Source organism: Xenopus laevis, chromosome 6L (assembly GCF_017654675.1).
Source record: "Xenopus laevis strain J_2021 chromosome 6L, Xenopus_laevis_v10.1, whole genome shotgun sequence".
Classification (NCBI taxonomy): Eukaryota; Metazoa; Chordata; class Amphibia; order Anura; family Pipidae; genus Xenopus; species Xenopus laevis.
Window position 1 is genome coordinate 139,046,694 of NC_054381.1, and position 27,439 is coordinate 139,074,132.

At 38.9% G+C, this 27,439-nt stretch overlaps 1 protein-coding gene across 6 annotated transcripts in view; it reads right to left on the reverse strand.

Moving 5' to 3' along the window:
* The window catches only part of vps13b.L (vacuolar protein sorting 13 homolog B L homeolog), a 591,067-nt gene extending 567,890 nt beyond the window's left edge, over positions 1–23,177 (reverse strand). For all 6 annotated transcript variants that reach the window (XM_018268144.1, XM_018268145.1, XM_018268146.2 and 3 more), the window contains exons 1-3: positions 22,304–23,177; positions 20,967–21,149; positions 12,874–13,017 (exon numbers count right to left, since the gene is read on the reverse strand). In XM_018268144.1, the coding sequence (XP_018123633.1) occupies positions 12,874–13,017; positions 20,967–21,113 (291 nt within the window). In that variant the 5' untranslated portion in view covers positions 21,114–21,149; positions 22,304–23,177. The remainder of the gene's footprint in view (positions 1–12,873; positions 13,018–20,966; positions 21,150–22,303) is intronic.
* Positions 23,178–27,439: the final 4,262 nt, after the last annotated feature.

Sequence of the window (27,439 nt, forward strand, 5' to 3'; positions counted from 1 at the left end):
GACTGCTTATTATATGCCACAAGACCCTCCTAAAAGCACAAAGACTCCACAAAAACATATATTTTTGGAAAGTACACATTCTGACGAATCCAAAATCAGTAATTATGTCTTTCTACTTCAAACTACCATACTGCAAAGCTACGCTAAAGGAAGCGATTTTTATGACATTTTTGAAAATGGCATAAAAACATTGCAACTGGCTGCATTTATCTCACCCAATTGCTTACATACAATTAAAAACCACCCTAAATATTGACGCCAAGGATCTACTGAACAATTTGATGCCCAATATGCATAGAATCTAATTTTTTTAGATTCAATTTTGAAATCTGACATGGGGCTAGACATATTGTCAATTTCCCAGCTGCCCCAAGTCATGTGACTTGTGCTCTGATAAACTTCAATCACTTTACTGCTGTACTCTAAGTTGGAGTGATATCACCACTCCCTCATCCTCCCCCAGCAGCCAAACAAAAGAACAATGGGAAGGTAACCAGATAACAGCTCCCTAACACAAGATAACAGCTGCCTGGTAGATCTAAGAACAACACTCAATAGTAAAAACCCATGTCCCACTGAGACACATTCAGTTACATTGAGAAGGAAAAACAGCAGCCTGCCAGAAAGCATTTCTCTCCTAAAGGAAACTGCCCTGACTCGACTAACTAATGACCTTTTAACCGCTAAAGCCAACAATCATTTCTCACTACTAATACTGCTTGACCTCTCAGCCGCATTTGACATTGTAGATCACCCTCTCCTCCTCCAGTCCCTCCAGTCGCTTGGCCTTCGTGACACAGCCCTGTCCTGGTTCTCTTCTTACATCACCAATCGTTCCTTCAGTGTCTCCTACAATGGAGTATCATCTTCTCCCCTACCTCTTTCTGTTGGAGTTCCTCAAGGCTCTGTCCTGGGACCATTACTATTCTCCCTCTATACTTCCTCCCTTGGCAAATTAATAAATTTGTATGGTTTCCTCTACCACCTCTATGCTGACGATACTCAAATCTATCTCTCATCTCCTGATCTCAACCCAGAACTCCTAACTCGCGTCTCCTCCTGCCTGTCCGCTATCTCTACCTGGATGTCGCAACGCTACCTTAAATTAAACCTCTCTAAAACTGAAATGGTTCTCTTTCCTCCAAGAAACACCAGTAGCATCCCCGAAGTATCCATCATAGTTAACAATTCCACTATCACCCCCTCTCCCCAGGCCCGGTGCCTTGGGGTTATTCTAGATTCTGCCCTGTCATTCACTCCTCATATCCAGTCACTTATTAAATCATGTCACTTCCACCTAAGGAACATATCCAAAATACGATCATTTATCACCCAAGACGCTGCCAAAATTCTTATTCACTCTCTCATCATATCGCGTCTAGACTACTGTAACTCTCTTTTAATTGGCCTCCCCCTCCAGAGACTGTCACCTCTCCAGTCCATAATGAACATTGCTGCGAGGCTCATACACCTCAGCAACCGCTCATCCTCTGCCTCGCCATTCTGTCAATCCCTGCACTGGCTTCCGTTACCTTTCAGAATCAAATTCAAATTAATGACACTGACTTTCAAAGCACTTCACAACTCTGCTCCACCCTACATCTCTGAACTCATCTCTATATACTCACCCACTCGCTTACTTCGCTCCTCTACTGACCTGCTACTCAACTCTTCTCTCATTACCTCCTCACATGCTCGCATTCAAGACTTTGGAAGGGCTGCACCCCTCCTCTGGAACGCTCTCCCACGATCTGTCCGACTTTCTCCCAACCTTTCTGCTTTCAAAAAATCTCTGAAAACGCACTTCTTTCGAGAAGCCTACCCTCACTCTGCTTAACTACCAAACGCAACACCACATACAACACCACATTTCTCACCCACTTACTTCGATCTTGCCCACTCCAACACCTTGTGTATTACTCCCTTCCCTTTAGACTGTATGTCTATGCATAGGGCCTTCCTCACCTCTTTGTACCTGTATTGATTGTGATGTTTGTTACTCCATATATTCTATGTATGTAATTCATGTGATGTAGTTGTATAATCACAGTTACTTTACAGTGCTACGCAATATGTTGGCGCTATATAAATACATGTTAATAATAATAATAAAGTGCATGCACAAGTCACATGACCTTGGGCAGCTGGGAAATTGACAAAATGTCTAGCCCCATGTCAGATTTCAAAATTGAATATAAAAAAAATCTGTTTGCTCTTTTGAGAAATGGATTTCAGTGCAGAATTCTGCTGGAGCAGCACTATTAACTGAAAAAAAAAAACGTTTTCCGATGACAGGATCCCTTTAAGCTTACACAAAGAACAGAATATCCTGTACTTATGTAGAAACTAAAATCTATACACATTACTGTATTTTATTTCAGACAGGCAAGGAACATGCCTATTTTTATAGGTTTTTCAGTTTTTTTTTTGTTTCTTCCCAATATTGCAATTTACTTACAATAAATAACCTTAAGGAGATCTCCAGTCCAAACTTTTCTTTTTTTAAACAATGAAATTAAATATAATCCTAAGCAACTTACCAATAGTAATTAAACATTTCAGTGGTTTTAAAAGTATTTGTAAATGTAGTTGCTATTGAAAGCAGTAGCTGGCTTTTAACATTCTCTGCACGTTTGATTCTGACTATTGAAACAATGAAGCAGAAGCCAGCTAATGAACGGACCTGTTACATTTGGGAAAAAAAATATCATAAATAAATAAATTTCAAATGCAATTCAATTCCCAAATAACTTTATTGGACACGTGTAGCTCGTGTGTTGTAGAGTTGCTGGTAATTACATTCTTTCATTATGCAAAAACAGTTTTTGGGTGGAGACTCCATTTAAAACCTAAAGCCTTGCTAACGTATCTAGAGTGTAAATGGAAAGCAATCAGGTTTTCCATGGATGAGGTCAGTAAAATGATTAAAGTCTTTCCACTTGCTCACCTGAATCATTACGGAGACCCATTCAGCTTATTTGGAAAGTTCCCTCGCTAGAGAGACCATGCTGCTTGTTTTGTGAACTTTTGAAACGGAGCACAATTTATGTAATAAATACATCTTTCTTTTATGCAGCAAATCTCCACACTTACTCAGTGCTCTTTGAATCTGCACATTCCAGTGTTGTAAAATGTATGGGTTACTAAGGAGCCCTGCATTAAACCCCCATCTTATTCCACATCAAAGTATACTATGGATCAAGCTAAAAGGGATATCCTCTTGTTAACTGCAAGAATCGCCATATGATTTTATTAACAACATGTGCTTACTGTGCTTTACGAAATTATTTTCGGGTTGGCTCTCTCCAAGAGACTGCTTTTATATGACGTTCTTCTACAGCCACACATTTCTGGTCTCAAGAATTTTCACGTTAGGGGTCTCAGAGGTAAGAAAAGTGAGCAGCAAAAATGATAGAATCTGCCTTTTTTTCATGTCAGATTCAAAAAGAAATTTAAAAAAAAAATCTAAAAGCAATAATCGTTAAGTGCCCTTCATAATGATAAATCAGTGTTAAACTGTTAAATCAGTTTGCTACTCGGAAAAGCCAAGAGAAGGGAAGCAAAACCAACTTATTTTTAAAACTGTAGAGTAGATTAAAGGAAAAGTAACATCAAAAAATTAAAGTGCTTTAAAGTAATAAAAATATAATGCAGTGTTTCCTTGCACTGGTAAAACTGCTGTGTTTGCTTCAGAAACACTACTATTGTTTATATAGTGCTGTGTAGCAATGGGGGCAGCCATTCAAAGGAGAAAAGGCTCAGGTTACACAGCAGATAAGCTCTGTAGAACAGATGTTATCTGTTATCCACTATTTAACCTGTGCCATTGATACACAGCTGTTTATTTATATAAACTATAGTAGTGATTCTTAAGCAAACAGATCAGTTTTACCAGTGCAGGGCAACACTACATGATATTTTCATTACTTTAAAACACCAATTTTTTGGTGTTACTTTTCCTTCAAAGGACAAGAAAAAGGCTTTCCCTCAAAGCTTCAGTATTTAATAGAGCCCCCCCCCCCCATGTCCCTGATCACTTTATTTTTTTGTTTTGTTTTTTTTTTAATAGCATCTATTGTTGTTATTATTGTGTGCAATACCGGGTTAAAGGGGTGGTTCACCTTTAAGGTAACTTGTATTATATCATAGAAGAAACAATTCTAAGCAACTTTTTAATTGGTTTTCATTATTTATCTTTTATAGTTATTTGTCTTTTTCTTCTGATTCTTTGCAGCTTTCAAATGGGCATCGCTGTCCCCTTCTAAAAAAAAACCCCAAATGCTCTGTAAGGCTACAAATGTATTGTTATTGCTACTTTTATTACTGATCCTTCTATTCAGACTCTCTCCTATTCATATTCCAGTCTCTTATTCAAATCAATGCATGGTTGCTAGGGTAATTTGGACCCTAGTTACCAGATTGCTTAAAATGCAAATTGAAGAGCTTTTGAATAAAAAAGCGAAATAACTCAAAAATCGCAAATAATAAAAAATGAAAAATTATCTCGAAATATCACTCTCTACATCATACTAAAAGTTATCTGAAAGGTGAACAACCCCATTAAAATGGAAACTACGAAACAGGTGCCATATTTCCTAGCATTGCGTCATAAAGATGGCTGCTGGAATTCTTCTGAGCATGTGACAACAGCTACCCAGCCTCACCATTGATTCTCAAGCTCTAAACTATATAGAAATATTATGGTCTGTCCGACTTTCTCCCAACCTTTCTGCTTTCAAGAAATCTCTTAAAACACACTTATTTAGAGAAGCCTACCCTCACTCTTAACTACCAAATGCAATACCACATACAGTACCACATCTCTCACCCACTTAATTTTGATCTTGCCCACTCCCACACCTTGTATATTATTCCCTTCCCTTTAGATTGTAAGCACTTTCCGCACAGGGCCTTCCTCACATTTTTTACCGGTATTGATTGTGATGTATGTAACTCAATATGTTCTATGTATGTAATTCATGTGATTTAGTTGTATAAACACATTTACTTTACAGTGCTACGCAATATGTTGGCGCTACATAAATATATGTTAACAAAATAAAATAATGGTGCAAAAGCATCAGTTAGGCAACAGCAAATCCCCTGCTAGTTCAATTGGATGTAATGTGCATGCTCTGCCTTCTCATCCAAGCCACTGATTCTATTCTCAGTCTCGGTCTGACTGCACATTATGGGAATTATTAATATTTGTGGTGTAGTATCTGAAAATAATACTTCTGGAATGTGAACAAACAATTGAACTTAATATGTTGCAAGAGGAGCATCTTTGTCCACTCTCAGAGGCAACAATCGGATCACACTGTAGGCCTATGAAGACCCATTGATGGGGGACTGCATCAACAAACCTCTCTTTGTCTGAAAGGATTTCTAACCTGTCAAACAAGGGTATATGACCAATTTACGGTCAGCTTTCTGCTGGTCATGCTCCATACAGGGCTTCAGACTACCAAGTTGATATGCTTTTATTAGCCTAGTTATAGCCAGTCTTTAAGGTGGCCATACCCACAACAATTACAATCTTTCCTGCGACAATTGGAAAGTTTTTTAGTTTTCATTAAGATCCCCATACATGAGCAAACACAAATTGGCAACAGATTACGTCAGCAGCCTAATGGGCATTGTATGGGGCCCTCCGAAGGGCTTCCCCAATGGATATCTGGACAAAAATCGTCAGATCGTGCAGGGTTAAAAACCCCATTGGATCGATGACCTCTTCGGTTTATTGATGCGATCCTCTATTCAACCGCCCATATGCTTAAAGTTTCGATCTGATCGTTGGGCCCTAGGGCCCACAATCGGATCAGCCCGATATCGCCCATCTCAAGTTGGGGAGAGGTTTGTTTGTTTGGTGATGTCACCAAACGAGCGGATCTCTACATGTATGGCCATCACAAATGTTAGGAGCTGAATCGTCACATACAAGTAGAAAAAATAGAATTCTACCTGCATCCGACGATAAGGCGGCAAACTCTAGGTGATGTTCAGGTGCCTTCAAAGGTGCCCGATCAAAGTTTTCCATCTTGGCCAATTGACGAGCCGACCAATATCCAAGTCTTTTGCACATATCGGTCGACTTGTCTCCTGCCATACCGGCACCAAATTATCATACAAAAAAGTATCTGTGTGTGTGTGTGTGTGTGTGTGTGTGTGTGTGGTCACACAAGTGTTGCATTGAACAATATTTTTTGGATAGAAATGTAAAAGAAAAAAAAAAAAGTAGTAATTAAGACAGAAACAAATCAAGTAAGCTGCAGAGAATTCAAATATGAGTTAGTTAGGTTCAATATCTAAATTATAGTCTAGTGTTTAACTGCAAAAAAAAATGTGATTAAAAGTTGTGAATCTTAGAAAGAGATAGAAATAAAAATGAAATTAATACATTTGGTGACTGAACTGGTATAGAAATTATAGGTAGGCTTCCAAGCGGAGAGTTGTTTACGCGGATCACCTGCCTTTCCATGTACAAAGCATATGCTTTAGTGAGCCCCACTAAGCTAAAGATTTTTTTTTCAATGTTTAATGTCTTTGAGAAGCCAAGCCACTTGATTTGCACTTACCTACAAGGATGGAGGAGGAAAATAAGCTTTCTCCATTACCTGAACCTGAATTACTATAGGTGCCAAGCTCCTGTCAAGAGCTATAAATACAACCATAAAGACAGAAACTTTATGTTGATTTCCCAGAAGACGTATAAAACAACTTCATCTCAGGAAAAAGTATTTTATCAGTTTTAGATTTTACAAAGCATTAAGACATATTTGGCACGGAATCTTACAACAGCCAGAATAGCGGAGAAATATTATCCAAACCAAACAAGCACCACTTCGTAAGCTCCCTTTATTTTCTAATTGCTCAAGTAACATAGTTTACTAGCCACTCAGGAATTATGTGAACCTTTCACTCCGCTAAATGTGTGATAATACCAACAAAAGTTGCACTATTTATGAGTGTGATTATCTTAAAAGAGCTTGAAATATGCTTTCATTCGTCTATGGGAATCCCGAATAAAACGTTCTGAGCGCACAACAATGTGTCTTGGAGAAAATGTGTGAAAACCGTTAGTTGAAGTGAAGCCAAACCGATTTGCGATATCTCCCACCACCATCCCATGGTAATGCTACACCGAGCTACAAACACTTGGATAAATGAGAACTAAGGCAATAAATCTTGGCACTCCTGTCGGTATTGGCCAAAAACAAAACATACGTTTCAAATCTCAGCATTTTGCGCAAAGCAATTTAAATTAACATTTAACCCATTTACACACAAGGCATTTAACAACCCCTGACAATGAGCATTTCATCTCTCTTGTTATGCAGGAAGCATGAGCTAATGCATTGCATGAAAGAGATGCGCAATAAATGAGGCAAAACTAAGGTCTTAATCAAAGGGTTCAATATTTTGCCATGTGCACATGATATTTCAGGCGGAAATGTGAAAACACAACATTTTGTGAGAAATGAAAAAAGTAAAAACACACACATGGGGGCAGATTTATCAAGGGTCCAATTGAAAATTAGAGTTCGAAATTAGAATTTTTGATTTTTTTTTTTATGGTCAAAACTGCCAAATTCGACTAGGGAGTTATTCTAATTCGATTCCAGTTTTCTACTTTCTGGCAGACTGTTGTTTCTCCTACTCAATATAACTGAATTTGTCACAGTGGAACCTGGATTTTAAATAAATGGAGTGCTGCTCTTATATCTACCAGGCAGCTGCTACCTTGTGTTAGGGAGATGCTATCTGGTTCCCTTCCCATTGTTCTGTTGTTTGGCTGCTGGGGGGGGGGGGTGATATCATTCCAACTTGCAGTACAGCAGTGAAGAGTGACTGAAGTTTATCAGAGCACAAGTCAAATGACTGAGGGCAGCTGGGAAACGACCACGTCTCAAAATTAAATATAAAAAAATATATTAAAAAATTAGTTTGCTCTTTTGAGAAACTGATTTCAGTGCAGAATTCTGTTGACTGGTGCGTTTTGAAAAAATATAAATTTCCCCATGACAGTATCCCTTTAAACATTTCCATACAAACTCTCGCAGATTTAAGGGAAATACATTTTTTTTGCTAAATCTACAATCATTTTTCAATAAATGGTCAGGAAAACTCAAGGGATAGCTTAAGCTTTCTAAAAATATCCTTTGTAAATATAGCAATACACACCATACACACCAGCCACTCATTGCTCATATTGCAATATATCCATAAACTGAATCTCTGCCCAGTTGAGCCACCAAAGTAGTAGATTAAACTGGGTTGATCCGATTGTTTGCCCCAAGCAAAATGGCAGATCACATTAGGGGTCTGTGTACACCCATCAAAAAAACCCTACCCCCTACCCAACATAAACCCCCTCCCTCCTCACTCCCAGCCTAGCTGCCACCCTGGGCAAATGCTCCTAATTTTTTCTTACCCCTCGGTACAGATTCAGGGATCGGAGTTCACGGTAGCCATTTTACGTGTCTTCTTCTTCGGCAATTTCTGTCCATTTCAGGGCATGCACAGTTGTCACAAAAACGGGAAATTGCTCCAACTGCGCATACGCCGCTCTGCCGGTCTCAATCTCAGATTACCGAAGCCCCGGAAGATGGCTGCAGTGAACTCCATTCCCTGAATCTGCACCAAGGGGTAAGTAAAAAGTTAAGGGCATTTTTGAGGGGTAGCAGCTAGGCTGCAGGGGTGGGGAGTAGGTTTTTTTTTTTTTTAAATGGACCCATCACCTGTCAATCAAATAGTATATGCCCCGCCTCTATGCCTGAGGCATAGAGGTGGGGCAGTCAATTACTTTCACTTTCAATTCAGCACTTCCTACATATCACTGCACTTCTCACATTGCCCCTTCCTTCCTCAGGCTCTATAATTATGTAGGGCACTGCACATGGGCATTATGTTCCCCATTCTGGTGCATATACAAGATTTTGGGGTGATACAAAATTTATCTTAACAACAGTGTCCACAAAATGGCTCCTTCCTGCTTGCTGTAATAGTGAATTCTAAGAATAAAGGAAACACAATTTAAATAATACATACAATGCAAGTAAAGTTTATTTTGCTCAGCTAACATGATAAAAAAGAATTTGGAATGATTTCTCAGGTCCCCTTTAATAAGGGGTTTGTTTCTCCTTTAAGAGCGGCTGGGTTGGCAGACAATATTGGTCCATGTATGTCCACCATAACATTGCATATCTGCAAGGCATGGAAGCAGATTAGTCAAGTGTAGGTGCGTTTTTCATGCACAAACATATTAGCACTGTAATTGACATCACCAGATTAGTCCAATAAAATGTGCTGTAAGTAAAGAGGTTATCTGTTATGCACAAAGCATAGAATAATTGACGATAGCCACTAGGATTATTTTCTTTTCTCTGTCAAAAGTAAATGACACTATGAAAAAGCACTGAATGACCAATGATTATATTAATCACATCTTTAGAACTCAGTAAACGTGCAGCATGTGGAAAAAGCAGTCACCTAATATATATGTTTAAGAGAGGCACAACTTATGTCATAGCTTGGCAAAAAACAGTTGTTGGCTCCCACATATACAGGCATCAATACAGTATATTCCATTTACATTCCAGCTACTTAAAACCATAACTGGCAGCAGTCCAGAGCTTGCTCTCCAGACCTGTATATTGCACTAAGCAATTTGTCCAAATGTCATTAAAGTCCCCTGCACAGATGTCATTTGAACTCTGCACTTACTATACTAAGAAACAAATATAAGAATTCACAATAAACACAGGAAATCTGTTAATTAGAGAAGAAAAACACATACATTTGCAACTTATGTATTGCAGATAGAGCACATATTCATATTGAACATGGTTGCAATATTATTGCCTGTACAGGTATGGGGCCTGTTATCCAGAATTCTCGGGACCCGAGGTTTTTCGGATAAAGGATCTTTCCGTAATTTGTATCTTCATACCTTAAGTCTGCTAAAAAACATTTAAACCTTAAAGGAATTATTCAGTATAATCATAAAAACTGGGTAAATGGATAGGCTGGAGTGACTGGATGTCTAACATAATAGCCAGAACACTACTTCTTGCTTTTCAGCTCTCTTGGTTTCCACTGATTGGTTACCAGGCAGTAATCAGTATCAGTGACTTGAGGGGGGCCACATAGGTCATAACTGTTGCCTTTGAATCTGAGCTGAATGCTGAGGATCAATTGCAAACTCACTGACTAACTCAGAGTTAGAGAGCTGAAAAGCAGGAAGTTGGATTCTGGCTATTATATTAGACATCCAGTCACTCCACAGAAAGAAATCATCAGCGCTCGGTCTAAGTCACACAGTGGTGTTGACCAGCTGCCATAGACACCATTGTCCCAGCGCTCGGTCTAACCCACATTCTGGAGTTGACCAGCTGCCGAAAATGATAAAAAGCCAATATTTGTACACAGAGAGAAAATTTGCCAGCTAGGGTTGCCACCTTGTCGGTATTTTACCGGCCTGGCCAATGTTATTAATCGGGAAAAAAGATAAATATATAGGAAGGCCGGTATTTTTTTCTGGAAAAGGTGGCAACCCTATTGCCAGCACTCGGTTTGCCTTTAAAAAAATAATTACAAGAAATGAGGTGTTAGTACCACACTTTGGCCAAAATATGTAAGCTCACGTACCATGTCAAGGCCCCTCATTGTACACGAGTCCTACACGGTTTGTGAGCATTATAAGTTTGTAGTGTATTTAAAATCAAGTCCCCCATCAACCAGCATGACTGAGTAGTAAGACCATTGTGCACTTACCCTTAGCTCATGAGCTCTAAAGGTACCTCGGCTTATACTCGGGTCGGCTTATACTCGAGTATATACAGTAGATAGGATGTGCAAAATAGAAAATGTTTCTAATATAGTTAGTTATCCAAAAATGTATAAGGACTGGAGTGACCCAACTTCCTGCTTTTCAGCTTTCTAACTCTGGCCCCCCTTTAAGTGAGTTTGCTATTAATCCTTAGCATGCAGCTCAGATTCAAAACAACAGTTATAACCCATATGCCCCCTGCCTAGTAACCAATCGGTGGAAACCAAGTGAGCTGCAAAGCAGGAAGTAGTGTTCTGGCTATTATGTTACACATCCAGTCACTCCAGCCTTTATACATTACATTTTTTGGCTAACTAACAATATTGAAACCATTTTTTAATTTTGCACAGCCTATCTATTTACCCATTTTTTTTATTACATTCAGAACAGTTCCTTTAAAAGCAGTCTTCACAAATATTGATACGATTATAATCTTTCTGTAACATTAAAATGAACAATTTCCTAGAACTGAGACTCCAAGTCTTGAATAAAATGATAATCCTCTTTCATAATTATAGGAATGTATTTATTTTCTTTGGTTAGCTACGATAGGTCTGGTGTACTTAGAAAAATTAAAGCAGTTCAAATCTTTACTAGAAGTTGTACAGGAAAAATTAGACCAAATTAGTTTCACAGGAAAAATTTGAATAAATGAGCTCCACAGAAGAAATTAGCTAAAATTAGTTGCACAGGAAAAAAAAAAAATAGACCCCACTTAGGGGGACAGCACATATGTGGCCTTCTAGTAGTTTGGGAACTACAACTGCTACCACAGCTTTCAGCTGCTAAAGAATGCATTGAGTAATTTGTAACAATTATGGGCTACTCTGTTTCTTCTGCTAGAAATGAATCATAAGTACCAACTACTCATACTTAAATTATACTTAACACGTGAATTCTTGCACGATTCTACCATGTGTTGCTTTAAACCTAGTTGGAGAGAGAACTTAGCACATGCTCATCACTGGGGGGGTCACTAACAAATGATTTTTGGATACAGTGCCGGGCCAAGCAGGCTGGCCGCCCTAGGCAACCCAGCCTGCAACGAGTTTGTGACGTTTTTTATACCTCGATTAAACTCACAACTCAAATGTTTCTAATTTATGAATGTAAAAAACTGGAATCAGTGTAGCCTGAGTGAAAAACGTGATCAATATTTGATTGCGTTTTAGGCGGGAAAAAAATGTGAATCGCTCGAACTGATGAGTTTTTGAGCTAAACCACCAAAAAAAAAAAACCCCCAAACATCATGAAGGCTACAAACATCTTGAAATGGTTCAAGGGAACTCTGCCATTGACTTCTACATGACCTCTACAGGTTTTAGATGGTTTATTTTCAGATTCAAGCTATTTCCAACTTTAGGTATAATAAATATAGAAAGCTTCAAGATTTTTTAAAAAACACAAATAATTTGAGGTGTTTTTTTAATCAGAAAATTCGAGTTTTGCCCGAAAAACACCCTCAAAAACTTGTAGCGTAAAAAACAACTCGACCTTTAATAATGACCCCCTATATTTTCTACAAAGACTATCTGAGCTAAGGTAAGCCATATGGCAGACTTTACTCATAAAATGCAAATATACAGAAAGTGAGTATACTAGGCAATCGAAGATAGACCAGCACATAAAGTATGGAGATGGGGGGAGGAAGAAAAAAAAACAGCTCCCATGCGTGTTGACATCACTAAGAAGATGGGGACATACCCAGGAACTGTTGCCACACACATAGGGGCCCATTCACTAAGCTCGAGTGAAGAAATAGAGGAAAAATAGTTCGAATTTCGAATGGTTTTTTTGACTACTTCGACCATCGGATTGGCTACTTCGACCTTCGATCGAACGAATTGCGCTAAATCCTTCGACTTCGATATTCGAAAAGATTTAACTTTGACAGTCGAATATCGAGGGTTAATTAACCCTCGATATTCGACCTTAACTAGATTTTCCCCATAGTCTATGTAGTGTCTATAAAGGTGCAATAAATTTAGGAATTTAATGTAAGATTTCTAGGCATAAGTATCAATGAATGGCAAATGTCTTACCTGTGCCCCGTCTTTGAGTTTCAAGATACACTCCATGGTGTTGATAGTTATCACAACAGATTCTGACCCAAGTTTCGTCCATGGTACATGAATTCTTAACTCGTGTATATGCCCACTGAGGAATGTGAATGGCAACTTCAGTTCCTAGGAAATAAATTAAAATTTTAATTTGTGTTTGACACTTACTGTATGTTGGAGCTCACATTTTTTAATTATGTAGCAAAATTTTGAGATATAGACATAAAACAGAAGATTTTATGCTCACTGCGGTAACACTTTAATGAGACTATAGTGTTTTCTATGGATCTGTATTGAATATATGTGCCACATGTGAAGGCATCAACCAAAAAATAGTTATGAGCCTGACGGAATGACAGCAGAAGTATTTTGCTTTTACTTAATACCAACCCCATTGAGGTGATAACAGATAAGTTCTGGAGAATCCCTTTATATACTATGGAGCTTAACTATTATCTGCTATGTATCCTGTGCCTTTTCTCCTTTTTCAGCTTTGAATGGCTGCCCCCATGGTTACACAGCAGCTTGTTTATATAAACTATGGTAGAGTTTCTGAAGCAAACACAACTGTTGTACCAGTGCAGCGCAACAGTATATTATATTTCATTGCTTTAAAACACTTTAATTTTTTGGCATTACTGTTCCTTTAACTATTGGCCCAAGAAGCTCAAAGGACAACTAGCAAAGGACAAAGGTATAAACATTTAGCCCCAGATATACATTACATTTTTTGCTCTTGTGCACAACTGCAAAGTAATCCTAACCAATTCTAAGGAGGAAGAGATAACTGAAGTCTGTAGACGATTGTTTAGTGCATCCCAAGCTAGACTATACTTACAAATACGATGGGCCACACAGATTTACAGGCATCTTGCCTCTAAAATTACCTTTAAATATGTTTCCTATGTTATCTGCTACTAAATAGTTCCTTTTCCTGTTTAAAAACATTCCATGATGAGCCCTACAAACAGGAGCCACATTCAAGTTTGAAGATTAAGTGGCCATGGAGAATCATTAAGGAACAGGTGAGGGAGTTTTTAATTCCGTGCAAATAAAGATAAACACAGAGACGCCACACATCATGGAATAACTAAATATAATGAAATATAAATAAGCACACTCGATATCCAGATAACCTTAAATACAATTAAGCTATTTTACATTATTTCCAGCTGTTTGTCACATTTAGAACATGTTTATCTAAAGACTAATGTCAAGGGCCAGTGGGAATGTGCCTTATTTTCTCGGCACAATATGGAGGTCATTATGTTCAAGTGCCCTATAAAATATATAAATAACTTCAGAGTTGTAGGCTCTAGAAATCTTCCCAAACGACAGTTCTATTTCCCATATTGCTCAGTATTTAAATTTCCCAACAATATGCACAACACAGACATTGCTGTTAAAGGTATCGGAGTGCTGATCTTACGGACGCTGATGGCTGCTCTGGTATTTTTATTATATGACAATTGAACCAACCAATAAGTTTACAACATCAGAAACTATGGGAACGTTAGTTTTAGTAAAAGTTTGACATTTTAATAAATGCTTTTTTTCCTGCACATGAACTTGTAGACAGATAAGGTGAAGCTGCTATATATATATATATATATATGTCACAGATAAAAAAAAAATTACAATATATTTTAGTTATTTGGTAAAACAGATAATTGGCAACTTTATCACCAACAAAATACTGCCTGCCTTTTGCTCCCTGGGTGTGCCATACTATGCCTTCCCTACTCTGCCTGCCTTATGCTCCCTGTTTGTGTAATACGCTGCCTGCCCTATGCTCCCCTATGGAAGCCAGTGTTGACCACCCAGAGTATGGCGCACACACAGGGAACATAGGGAAGGCAGAGTATGGCACACACAGGGAGCAAAGGGCAGGCAGAGTATGGCACACACATGTAGCATAGGGAAGGCAGAGGATGGCACACACAGGGAGCAAAGGGCAGGCAGAGTATGGCCCCACTATGCATGTCCTATGCTCCCAGTGTGTGCCATACTGTGCCTACCCTACTCTGCCTGCCTTATGCTCCCTGTTTGTGTCATACGCTGCCTGCCCTATGCTCCCTGTGTGTGCCATACACTGCCTGCCCTATGCTCCCTGTGTGTGCCATACTCTGCTTAACCTACTCTGCCTGTGTGTGCCATCCTCTGCCTTCCCTATGCTACCTGTGTGTGCCATACTCTGCCTGCCCTTTGCTCCCTGTGTGTGCCATCCTCTGCCTTCCCTATGCTACATGTGTGTGCCATACTCTGCCTGCCCTTTGCTCCCTGTGTGTGCCATACTCTGCCTTCCCTATGTTCCCTGTGTGTGCGCCATACTCTGGGTGGTCAACACTGGCTTCCATTATCGGCCCTCCCCCACGTAGGCCAGAAACATTCTGGTCCTCAGTACCATAGAAGTTGGACAACACTGATGTAGACATCAGTGCTGTGATTGGCCTTTACGTTTAGTGGGGTTTTTTTTTTAAATTACTTAGCTTTTTGTTCAGAAGCTCTCCAGTTTGGAATTTTAGCATCTAGTTGCTAAGGTACAGTTTTTTTAGTAACCAGTCTGTGGTTTAAATGAGAGACTGGAAGTTAAATAAAAGAGGGACCAAATATAACTACACCGAATAATAAGCAACAAAAACAATAAAACTGTAGCCTCACAGAACCATAGGTCAGTGATCTCCAGTGGTAAAAAAAAAAAAAGACAACTTATTTAAAAAAAAAATAATAAAAAAATGTAAATAAATTGCTAAGTTTAGATACTATATACTTTAGTAAGAAACTAAAGGTTATTTTAAGGGTGAAGTAACCCTTTTATGAAAAGTAAGTATGACTTTGGGATGAAATATGAAAACTTAGATTTTTTTTAAGGTTCACACATTTTAAAAATGACAAATCTAATGATTGGATATATTTCACAACAATGTTTGTTATTATGTACCTTTCCCATAATGTGTTTAGACTTTCTAACATTGGAACATGGCAAGTCTGATTCATTGGATTCCGCTTGATGGAAATATCATGAAAAGTATATGGCAGAATTGAGTGCAGTACAGAATAGTTTGTTGATGTATGTAGTTTGGTGCAGCTACAAGAATTCAAAACTCATGGAAAAAACAATCCTTTGAGAATCACTGTGGACTGTAAAGAAATTTGCTTTGGCTCCTATACAGCATAATCCTTATTAAAATTGTTATGTCTACTACCTTATCTAAAAAATTTAAAAAGTCCAAATCCCCCTTCACCCCTCTAAAATAATACAATCTGATATCTTACGCTGCTCCCAGTACATTTACTTCTGTACCAAAGCTCCAGCATTTTTCGGCTGTCATTCCCAAACAATCTGCTTACTCTCAGCAGGAGCTTACGCTCTCTTCTGGAACCTAAGTACAAAGTAGGGGCACCAGCATTTTACTGTCACAATGGCCGTATGGCCGTATGCTTCTAAACTTGCAAAAGAACAAACAAATGCCAATATGCAGACACTATGCATGTAACAGGTATGTTTTAAAGCACTGCTATGGCTGAACTTCAATACAATATCTAGTATAGGTCAATCTAAAAACAACTGGACTTGCTGAGTAATCAATGAAGACGTTTCACTACTCATCCGAGCAGCTTCTTCAGTTCAACTGACTGGTGTGGGAAGTTCTCGGCATATAAACTCTTCCACTAATCCATTTACAATGGCACATTGTAACTCTTCAAAGAGGTGACATCTGAAGAAACTCACAGAGGTGTTGATTCTGTGTAGTTGTGATAGGATTATCCAATGTCAAAAATAGCAGCACACTGTTAAGTTGCAAAAGTGCTCAAGTGCATAATTTATTTAGCCCACAGCATACAAAGGCAACGTTTCGAGCCAACCAGGCCCTTTATCAAGCATTGATAAAAGGCCTGGTTGGCTCAAAACGTTGCCTTTGTATGCTGTGGGCTAAATAAATTATGCACTTGAGCACTTTTGCAACTTAACAGTGTGCTGCTATTTTTGTCTATGGATTGATGTGACCCGAGGACAGGATTGGGCCTTTTAGTTCAGCACCTGGCACTTCAACTGTGTTTGTCTGAGAGGTGAGCGCTCCAATTTTTGTGACTGTCAGGATTATCCAATGTGTCATGCAACTCCTAGATACAGGTGTTACTTGCGAGAGTTGCATGAATGGATGTGTGAAGTGTTCTGAATCAGCCGGGGTACAGATGTTAGAACAGCATTGTATGTAGCAGACAGGTGGTGTCGAAGGCCCCCACCTCTGTTCAGAGATGGTCTCTCCACCTTGACATGAATCGCCTCTTTCACGCCTCGTTCAAACCAGCGGTCTTCTTTATCCAAGATTTGGACTTTGCTGTCTTCAAAGGAGTGTCCCTTGTCTTTTAAGTGTAGAAAGACAGCTGAGTTTTGCCCTGTAGAGTTCTCCCTCCTGTGCTGAGCCATTCGCTTGGAGAGCAGTTGTTTTGTCTCCCCGATGTATAGATCTGTGCACTCCTCGCTACACTGGACTCCGTATACCACATTGCTTTGTTTTTCTTTTGGTGTTTGATCCTTTGGGTGTACCAGTTTTTGTCTCAGTGTGTTGATAGGTTTGAAAAACACAGGGACATGGTGTTTGTTGAAAATCCTCCTGAGTTTCTCTGACACTCCAGCTACATATGGGATGACTATGTTTCGCCTACTATGTGTCTCCGGGCCGTTATTTCTATTGGTGTTCCTGTTGGGCTTGGTTGCTGCTGTTTTGACAAAGGCCCAGTCTGGGTAGCCACACGCTTTCAAAGCTCCTCTGAGATGTTTTTGCTCTTTGTCTTTGGACTCTGTATCAGTTGCCACACATTCCGCCCGGTGGTGCAGGGTTCGAATGAAACGTCTTCATTGATTACTCAGCAAGTCCAGTTGTTTTTAGATTGACCTATACTAGATATACTATGACCTGGATGAATGAAAATCTTCATAGTCATATTCAATACAATACTGTTAATGCTGGTAGAGGAATGGTGTAATCTAGCAGCTAAAGCACTTCACAGTGGAAGTAAAATAAACTAATTCATTGAATGTGAAACATTCATGTTGTTGAGCTGTATTTTAGACAGATATTTATTTGTACGTCTATGTGTTACTATGCATGCAGGAAAATTACAGCACAAGCGTCACAAAAGAAGGGACAGGTGTGAATGTACTTGTCTAAACAACTGCAGAAGATGTTGGCACAATATAAATTATTTGAATTTATAAGATAGAGGCACATAAATACCATAAAAACACATGAACTGAATACCTTACAGAACACTACCCTGGCACAGTACTGCTATCCAGCTCCTCCACTTTAAAGGAACAGCAACACTAAAAAAAATGTATGTTACTGTTCCTTTAAGCTGCCCATACATGCTCAGATGTGTTAAAGCAAAATCAAAAGCTGATTACTTAAACACTAGGTCAACTCATCATGTGTAGCATCTCAGGTGGACAGTTTCACTAGAGCATCCTGCACTATCATTGGATAACAGTCACTGTCCATACAAAAAAGAATTTATCTGCTAATGCAATTTTCTCAGTGGTTGAATGGTGCATTGAGAGATTAGTGAAAGGAGGCACAGTTCTTCATATTTACAGTTAATACTCAAGTTCTGCCAATACTGATCATTCAGGCTATTGGCCAGAACAAAGAGAACAGCCGTTCTGGTTATTTTCTTAACATCCATACATTCTGCAAATGAGTCAGATAACAGTAAGGTAAGCCAGTATATTGACAACTTCTACTATTTCACTACATATTTTGCCTACTCACCTGCACTGCATCATGAAATTTATCCACAAAAGAATCTACAAAAGAACCCATGCAAAAGTTCTCAAATGAGCTGAGCAATTTGGCTCACCATACAGTTTCAACAGTTGTTCAGAAAGTGGATCCTTAATTTAAAATTGGTTTTTTTTTTTAAATATTATTGAACTGTGATATTCCTACCTAACCCAACCCCTACCCTATTTTAAAATAGCAATTAATAAATAAAATACTCACAGCAATTTCCTCTGTATAAATATATATATACCACTGGATTAATTCAATGGACTATTGTTTCACATGAGCTTGAGGAAATGTTGTACTTAAAGATCCGATAAATCTATATTATGGAAAAAATATCTGGTGCACTTAGATATTATACATTGAGCAAATTAAACAAGACATTTAGGGCCTTCTAACCACCCCCACGGGCTTTTCATTCCTTACATTCCTTATCTTCTCTGCATTTCTTACAATATTTTTTTATAGCAGAAAGCAGACAGAGCACCAGATTACATTTTAATGGTTGACTAATGTCTTTATAGATTATTGTTCTATTCATCTTTAATTTTAAACGTTGTGTAGGTGCACAAGATACACTTTAAAGGAGAAGGAAAGGCTAAAATTAAGTAAGCTTAATCAGAAAGGCCTATTTAAATACACTAGTTAACCCTCAAATTAATGCTACTCTGAGTCCTCTATCAAAAGAAACACAGCATTTCTTTCCTTCTATTGTGTATACATTGGCTTCTGTATCAGACTTTCTTCTTTCAGCTGAAACCTCCAGGGCACGGGCTTGAGCATGCTCAGTTTGTTCCTCTCCCCCTCCCTCTCCCCATCCTGTTGTAATCTGAGCCCAGGGCTATGAGTGAGCAGGGAGAGACTCAGGCAGGAAGTGAGGTCACAACAAGCCAATATGGCAGCTGCTATCCTAGACAAACAGAGAGAGCTGTTTACTCAGGTATGGTTAAGCATTCTACAGAATAAATATAGTGTTATAGTTTGCACTATTGTGGCTAATCTATTGGTCATAAACTGCCTCCTTCTTCTTCAACCATAGTGAATGCCTAACGTATGTCCAGATTTGGCTAGTTTGTAGAATACTGGAGTTGGTATAAAAGTCCACATTTACCAGAAAAATGATGCATCAGCAGATGAGAAAATGAACAGGAGCTAGAGAACATAACAATGGAAAGTGGCCATGTATGTGTATAGCCTCTCTGGTATGCAGACCATTTGGTTGGATGTGATAGAGAATCAATTAGTGTATGGTCCCACTAGTGTATAGAGATACAATGTCTGATTGGATGCTCTAGTATTACTGTACTGGTGGATCAAGGTGTCCTGATAACCAGATTTCTACTTTGCACCTTTGCACCAACATATGAATACATGTACCTGCAAAACAACATGAGCAAATATATAGAAACTTGTAGGTAAAAGATTAATCATCTTAAAAACTAAAAAACTCTTGTCCAATAAAAGGCAGAAAAAGCAAAAAATAAAAAATAAGGCTTTGGGTTCATTTCTTATAAAAGGATTTAATATATTCAACAGAGCTTTTATATTTTATATGAGTCCATATATTTTAATATATGTTCGCTAGTTCACTAGCATCTAGTTAATTAGATGCTAGTGAACTAGTGAACATGTAATTAAATATATGGGCTTAGCTCTTAAGGTTTTGTACAAAGCATTGTATTCATCATCTTCCCTATTTTATATGAATAATGTAAATCTATGGTATAAAGTAAGGATGATAGACATAACCTGAGCAGGACTAAAGTACAAGTTCTTTTACACAGCTCATGGAACCCTGATGTGACTTCTGATATCCTCAAATTTTATAACAGAATGTAGGTTATTCTTTTATCATACACAAGATTCAGGGAGTCATTTGATACAAATGACATCACTAAAATTATAACTGATGACATCACTAAGCAACATTCATAAGCATATATATTTTACAGGATGTTCATGCCTCTTGTGCATTAAATAGATATAAAACCTATTTATTGACATATTTATTGATGTGTGTGTGGCAAGCCAACAAAAAGAAACTTTGAATTATTTTATTACAATTGTCAGTCATGTCTGAATAAATAAGCGTTATTTACACATATTTGATGTGGGACATGTTTTACTGTTATTAAATTCCCGTTATGGGGGGAATGTGTGATTTATTGCTGCTTGGGTCTCAGTGATATTATCCCACAAAACAAATTACTCTTTAAAGTTTTACATTTTGCAAGTATTCGAAATTCAGTCCACAAACCAATAGAAAGGATTAAGGTACCTTACCTGTTCAAGAACGTCTAGTTTCAATTCAAGTTTGCTAAGGACCACATCTCCACCCCAGAGCGATAGCTGCAGATCTGAAGGCTTCAAATTTTTTATATAGCGGTTCACATAACTCATTAAAATAGGAGTCACGTAAGACTCCAGCATCTTCGAAATATTCCAGTGTCCAATCTGTTACTAATTCTGTATTTCAAAGAATAAAAGAGACAGGAATTTAAAATGTGATAATAATAACTACTGGCGATACTTTCATTTGCTACAAAACATATACACGCCAAATAAATCTTTTGATTATCACCCTACTGTTTGAACTGCCTTTAACAACATTACCATTTAAGAATGAACTCTTGTGAACAACACAGGACCATACAGTAATGAGAACAGCATTTTTTTAAGCATACCTTTTAAAGATTATTGGTAACACAAAATATACAAGGGTAAACTACGCGTAGATACTGCTAGGATTGTGCTCAGTAATAAGCCAGATTCAATGATATTTTTTTTTTTTACTGAGCTGCATTTTGCAAATCATAGGGCATGCAAAAAAGAATGATGAAACGCTATGGGGTTATGTAATAAAAGGCACTAAGTTTGCCCAGCAGCAGTAATCTATAGTAACCAATCAGCAAGAAGTATATAGTGGGCACCTGTTTAAAAGCAAATATCTTATTGGTTGCTACTGGTTACTGCTCCTGGGCAAACTTAGTGCCTTATATTACACATGGGGTATAATCTTCAAACCCGGTTTTGATTAGTAAAATTTAGTTCAAGAACGTTATGAAGCATTTCATTGGCATGTTAATGACTAGGAGGATCTTCGGTCTAAAATAATAACTATTCGCAAAATCTGGGAGGCAGCAGAGAGCTGTCAGGAGCCAGACTACCTATCGCAAGGGTCTTGTTCAGTCTGGATTTAATAACAGAGTAAAATAATATCTCTTCTCTGTAATAGGATAAGAAGTTGCGGATATTATGAGGGTTGTCTATAAGTAATATGCAGGGGTGGCTGTGGAGCTTAGGGGTCCTTTAACATGAAGGAAGGCTGCAATTCCAAGCATTCCCTATCAGCCTAAACAATTCTGAAAATTCCCTGTAATGACAGAAGCCTTCTCTTCTCTACCCTAAACCACTGGACCCACCTATACAGAGCACAATAAATCAACTGCAGGCTACAAATTGCATACTGCACCTCTATTATAGCAGCACCTCCATTATAGCAGCACCTTCCTTACTCCTATACCTGCAACTTTATATTAACACGAATAGGGAACAGACTGTATATAAACAGATGACACAATCTGCCATACGCCCAAGCATTGGCTTGACTGGGAACTTACATAAAGGAGGCATAAAATCAACAGCAACCCGACGTATCTACAGCCAGTCAGTCAGCACAAGCGTGAGGCACTACACCCACTTCCGCATATGCTAGGCTGGCCGGATATGTCGTCACGTAAACAAGCACACACGGCCGGAACTCCGGAGATCCGGCTTGTGTCACAGGAATTGGTTGCGCGTTCAGTGAGAAGGAGTGTGTAGCTGCAGTCTCTGTTTCTGGGGACAGCGAGGGCGCCGGACAGGAATACTGCTCTATCGCGTCTCTTCCAGTTGCAGTTGAAGGCAGCGCAGGGTGGTTTAGCCACGCAAAGGAGCGGCCTGGATGTTGCTGGAGACTTCAGGAAGGCGAAGATTGGACTGTGATATATGAGTGGAATTGACAAGGGAACTAGTGTGATAACATGGGTAGCTACCCAGCCAACGTCAACTACAAAACCAGCCCAAAACTGGCCAAGGGGGACTTCAAAAGTAGCCCAAAAATAGCACAATGTGTACTGTCGAAAAAAAGGCATATTTTCCATGAATCAAAATGGGACAGATTACACCAGGGGTGTAACTACAGAGGGGGGCCCAGGAGGTATAGTGGCCCCATAAGGTCCTAATACATATACCATTTCAGTAAATATTGGTAAAACAAGTCAACATCTAGACATTTTGGTGGCCATCAGATTTATGGCCTGAAGTTGAGGAAAGTCACTGGAAAATGTGAGAATGCTTAAAGGAGAACTACAGCTTAACTAAAGAAGTAGCTAGAAATATTATACATTATGTATGTATGTACCAGCCCAAGGCAACCACAGCCCTTTAGCAGTAAAGATCTGTGTCTCCAAAGATGCCCCAGTAGCTCCTCGTCTTCTTTTCTGCTGATTCACTGCACATGCTCTGTACTGCTGTCACTTACAGAGCTTAGGGACCCACTCACAATATACAGTACTCATAGAATAGAAATGTCACAATATAAGGCTGATTAGTAATTAATACAGATAATTACTACATGGCAGCACAGAAACCAGTGCAATTAGCATCAGAATTTAATAATCAGCCCTGTAGCTTCAGCTTATATTACAGGGGAAGCTCCTTTTCTGCTGGATAATTAGTAACAACCCCTAAGCTTAGCTTCTCAACAGCTGCTCAGAGCCCACTGAGCATGTGAGTGTCACAGACACTTTCCAAGATGGTGACCCCCTGTGACAAGTTTGATCATTGCTGCTATTGACAAGCTGAAACTTTAGGCTGGTGCAATATGTTCAGTATATAAAATATAGTTATTTCTTCTTTAAAAGGGACAGGAGACTGGGGTACAGAGCCCAAAATCTGGTAACCCCCGACAACATAGTCCCATTGCATGCTGGGTATTGTAGTCTAACATTAAACTTGGCAGTCTGCAAATTGTTAAACAAAAACGACATTACCCAACATGCATTGAATGACACAGGCTTGGCACATTAGGGGGTTTCCAAAGTACAAACCAGCCAAAGGCCCAAAAAGTAGCCCAAATCCGTACCTTGGCTACTTTGTATTTTCAAAACCTACCTGGGCTTTAAATTAGTAGCCCAATTTGGCTGGAAAACTGCCAACCTGGCCACCCTGCTGCAGTGTGTAGTTCCCTGGGCAACTACCCCCCCCCCCAAGTTGTAGGGACTCCTGTGGGAAGGGACCATGGTATTCTGAGGGGAACTTAGAGATATTTGTGTGATGGGGGCTGTTCATCTGTGTTGCAGCTCTACAGGTGCTGTTAAACTTCATTTTGCAGCATAAGCTATTGGGAGATGTTATATCAAAGGGTTGCGCACCTTTCAGTTAACTTTTAGTGTGATGTAGAGAGTGACATTCTGAGACAATTTGCAATTGGTTTTCATTTATTATTATTTTTTAGCTTTTTATTCAGCAGGTAGCCAGATTGCTATTTCAGTAATATGGTTGCTAGGGTCCAAATTACCCTAGCAACCATGCATTGATTTAAATAAGAGACTGGGATATAAATAGGAGAGGACCTGAATAGAAAGATGAATAATAAAAAGTAACAATAACAATACATCTGTTACCTTACAGAGCTTTTGTTTTTTAAGTGGGACCAGTGACCCCCCCATTTGAAAGCTGGAAAGAGTCGGAAGAAAAAGGCAAAGTATTTCAAAATCTATTAACAATGACAACCAATTGAAAAGTTGCTTAGAATTGCCCATTCTGTAACACGCTAAAAGTTAACTTAAATGAAACACCCCTTTAACACAAACTAGGGTTTGCAGGTCAGTCATATATTATGTATTCACCATCTCAATGGGCTCCCTAGCTTTACCGTATTGTCTTTGACCTTCTCTAAAGTCCACTGAAACACCGGTTTTATTCACAATTAGAGATGTTCTAATATGCTGAAAGTGAAGAGGAGGTTTTGGATACATTCATGAATGTTTTGTGCACCAAGTAAACTTTTTTATGTGTGATACTGCCTATGGTTTTTATTAATATATGGGTATTAAACGTTCTCAGTTTTCACTGTTACTAATATAGCATGAAAACATCAGGCAGGAGTCATGTGTATAGAGAAGAGACTTTTTTTATTTTTGGGTCTTAATATATTGGGAAGTTTCTGTAAGTGCCCTACTCTGCAGTGTGGTTCACCCGGGACATTCACCAGGGAATGCCACGTTTGTTTTATTGGGGAAATTGCACTGTATGTTGAATAGCTGCTGGTGCCAGACATTGTCATATCAATATTGGCTTTAACGCTGCAGCAACATTTGCATTGCAAGGGCTCACCTGTTATACCCTTCCAAAGACTTGGCCCCAGTGATAAATAAGCTCATGCCAACCCAAAGACAGATCCATACTGGGGAGACTAATAACTTGTGGGTCCCTGGCCTAATTGAGAAGAAAGTACCGGTCCATACTTGAAGCAACTGAAAGGGTCTAAGGCGTCATTATTTGAGATTTTTGGGATTTAAGCTCCTCCCAGTTTGGGAATGTTTGATAGTAGGTCTAACCATGGCACTCTCCCAAAAGACTTTTGTTCCACAGCCAAAATGGAACCGAATTCTCAGGGGCCGACAAACTTCACATCAACAGATTCTTGGTTTGTGTAACCCCTTACCAGCAGTGCTCTCAAAGAGTTTGATTGGCAGGGAAGTTTATTTAAACCTTTTCAGCACCATAGGTCAGCCTGCCTTTAGTGTTCTCTAAATATGAGCTTTCCGTATTAGCAGTTTATTTGTCCTCGCATTAACCTTGTGGACACCAGAGAGCTCTTAATGGCCTAACAAGATGCATGATCATGACCGACTAATGCTTCAGAGCAGCTTCACAATTTGTAGAGTATTGAAAGAAAAGGTTGCTGTTTTCATGTGTCATTGATTTATTTGCGATCATTAAATTCACTTGCCCATTTCAGGCTCTCAGCTCTTTGGAAGATGCCCGCATCTTAGCCTGGGTGTACTGCAGAATGTCTTCTGTGGCATTTACAGACCCCCTGAGTTATGTCTTTATGCAGTTACCTTGGTGGCCAGTTTCGTTTGTTTTGAATTAGTTGATTAATACTCTTGTGTGGGCCTTTATTAGAGTAATTGTTTGCTGATCATCGCATGTATAGATTTAAAGTTCATGGTGCAAAGCTGAGCTAAAAAAATGTGGATTCAAGGTGAATTATTTCTTTGGTTGACCTTTGCTCCTCCCTCCTTTGGCTACCCACATCTGGGAGGAAATCCAGCCATATGTTTCCAGTTTATCCCAATAAATCTTTGTGCAGTAATAGTACGCCCACCATGCCTCGGGACATATCAAACTGGTGCTTCACACAGTAGTCAGGGTCCACACTCTGCATAATGCACTACTTTATTCTGTGACCAGAGCAGCATTTCAATACCCCACATTTTACACCCTCTGATTTAGCAACATACCGTAATTACCTTTAAAAAGAAGATTACATTACTTTCGCCACAGATGCTAAATTCATTTTTAAACATTAGACATAAAACTGTAAAAAAAAGTGGTTCACCTTTATGTTAATATGTAGCATGTTATAGAATTTCCTATTCTTGGCCTTTCAGTTTGTCTTATAGTTTTTGAGTCACTCCCCTCTTCTGCCTCTTTTCAGCTTTCAGTTGGTTGGAATGGACAACAGCAGCTAAAAAAAACGAATTATCTGTGATACAATTTTGTTATTATTACTTTTTATTACATATATCTTTATATAGTGCCAACATAGTCTGCAGTACTTTACAAAGAACATCTTTCCTTTTAGTCCCTATCCCAGTGGAGCTTACAATCTACGTTTATCATATTCACACAACCCACACTAGTACACATAGCTAAACAAACTGTAATTATCTTTAAATGGTCCATTGAAAACCCTTATAATGTTGTGCATTCTCATTTACCAAGGTACTAAAAATCGTTTGACTATTCGACCATTCGATAGTCGAAGTACTGTGTCTTTAAAAAAAACTTCGACCCCCTACTTCGTCACCTAAAACCTACCGAGCACCAATGTTAGCCTATGGGGAAGGTCCCCATAGGCTTTATAGCCAATTTGTGATCGAAGGAAAATCGTTCAATCGATGTATTAAAATCCTTTGATTGTTCGATCGAACAAATTGCACTAAATCCTTCAACTTCGATATTCGAAGTTGAAGGATTTAACTTCGAGGGTCGAATATCGACCCTCGATATTCGACCAATAATAAATGTGCCCCTAGGTCTAGGTATACAACATTTTTAGAAACATAACCCATAGCTGTAATTCAGGTATGGGAAATTTTATCCAGAATGCTCGGGACCTGGTGTTTTCTGGATAATGGATCTTTCTGTAATTTAGATCTTCATACCCTAAGAGGCAGATTTACTAAAGGGCGAATTGAATTACCATTTTCAGGGACTTCGCTGATTTACTAATGGGCACAGGCGTCAATTCGCTAGGGAAGGAGATAGACGCTAGTGGTGATTCACACTCTATTGCCAGGCGAATTTTCGCTTTGGCAAATGGACGTTACGAATGGACGACGGGTAACCGGGTTCCCCCCTACATGTTCTAACATATGGAACATAAACTATACACTGGGCTCATGTGTAGGGCATTATAACAACTCTGTTTTCTTAATTAAGGTTCCCTGGACTTGTGTAATGCAATGTATTTGCTGCTACGT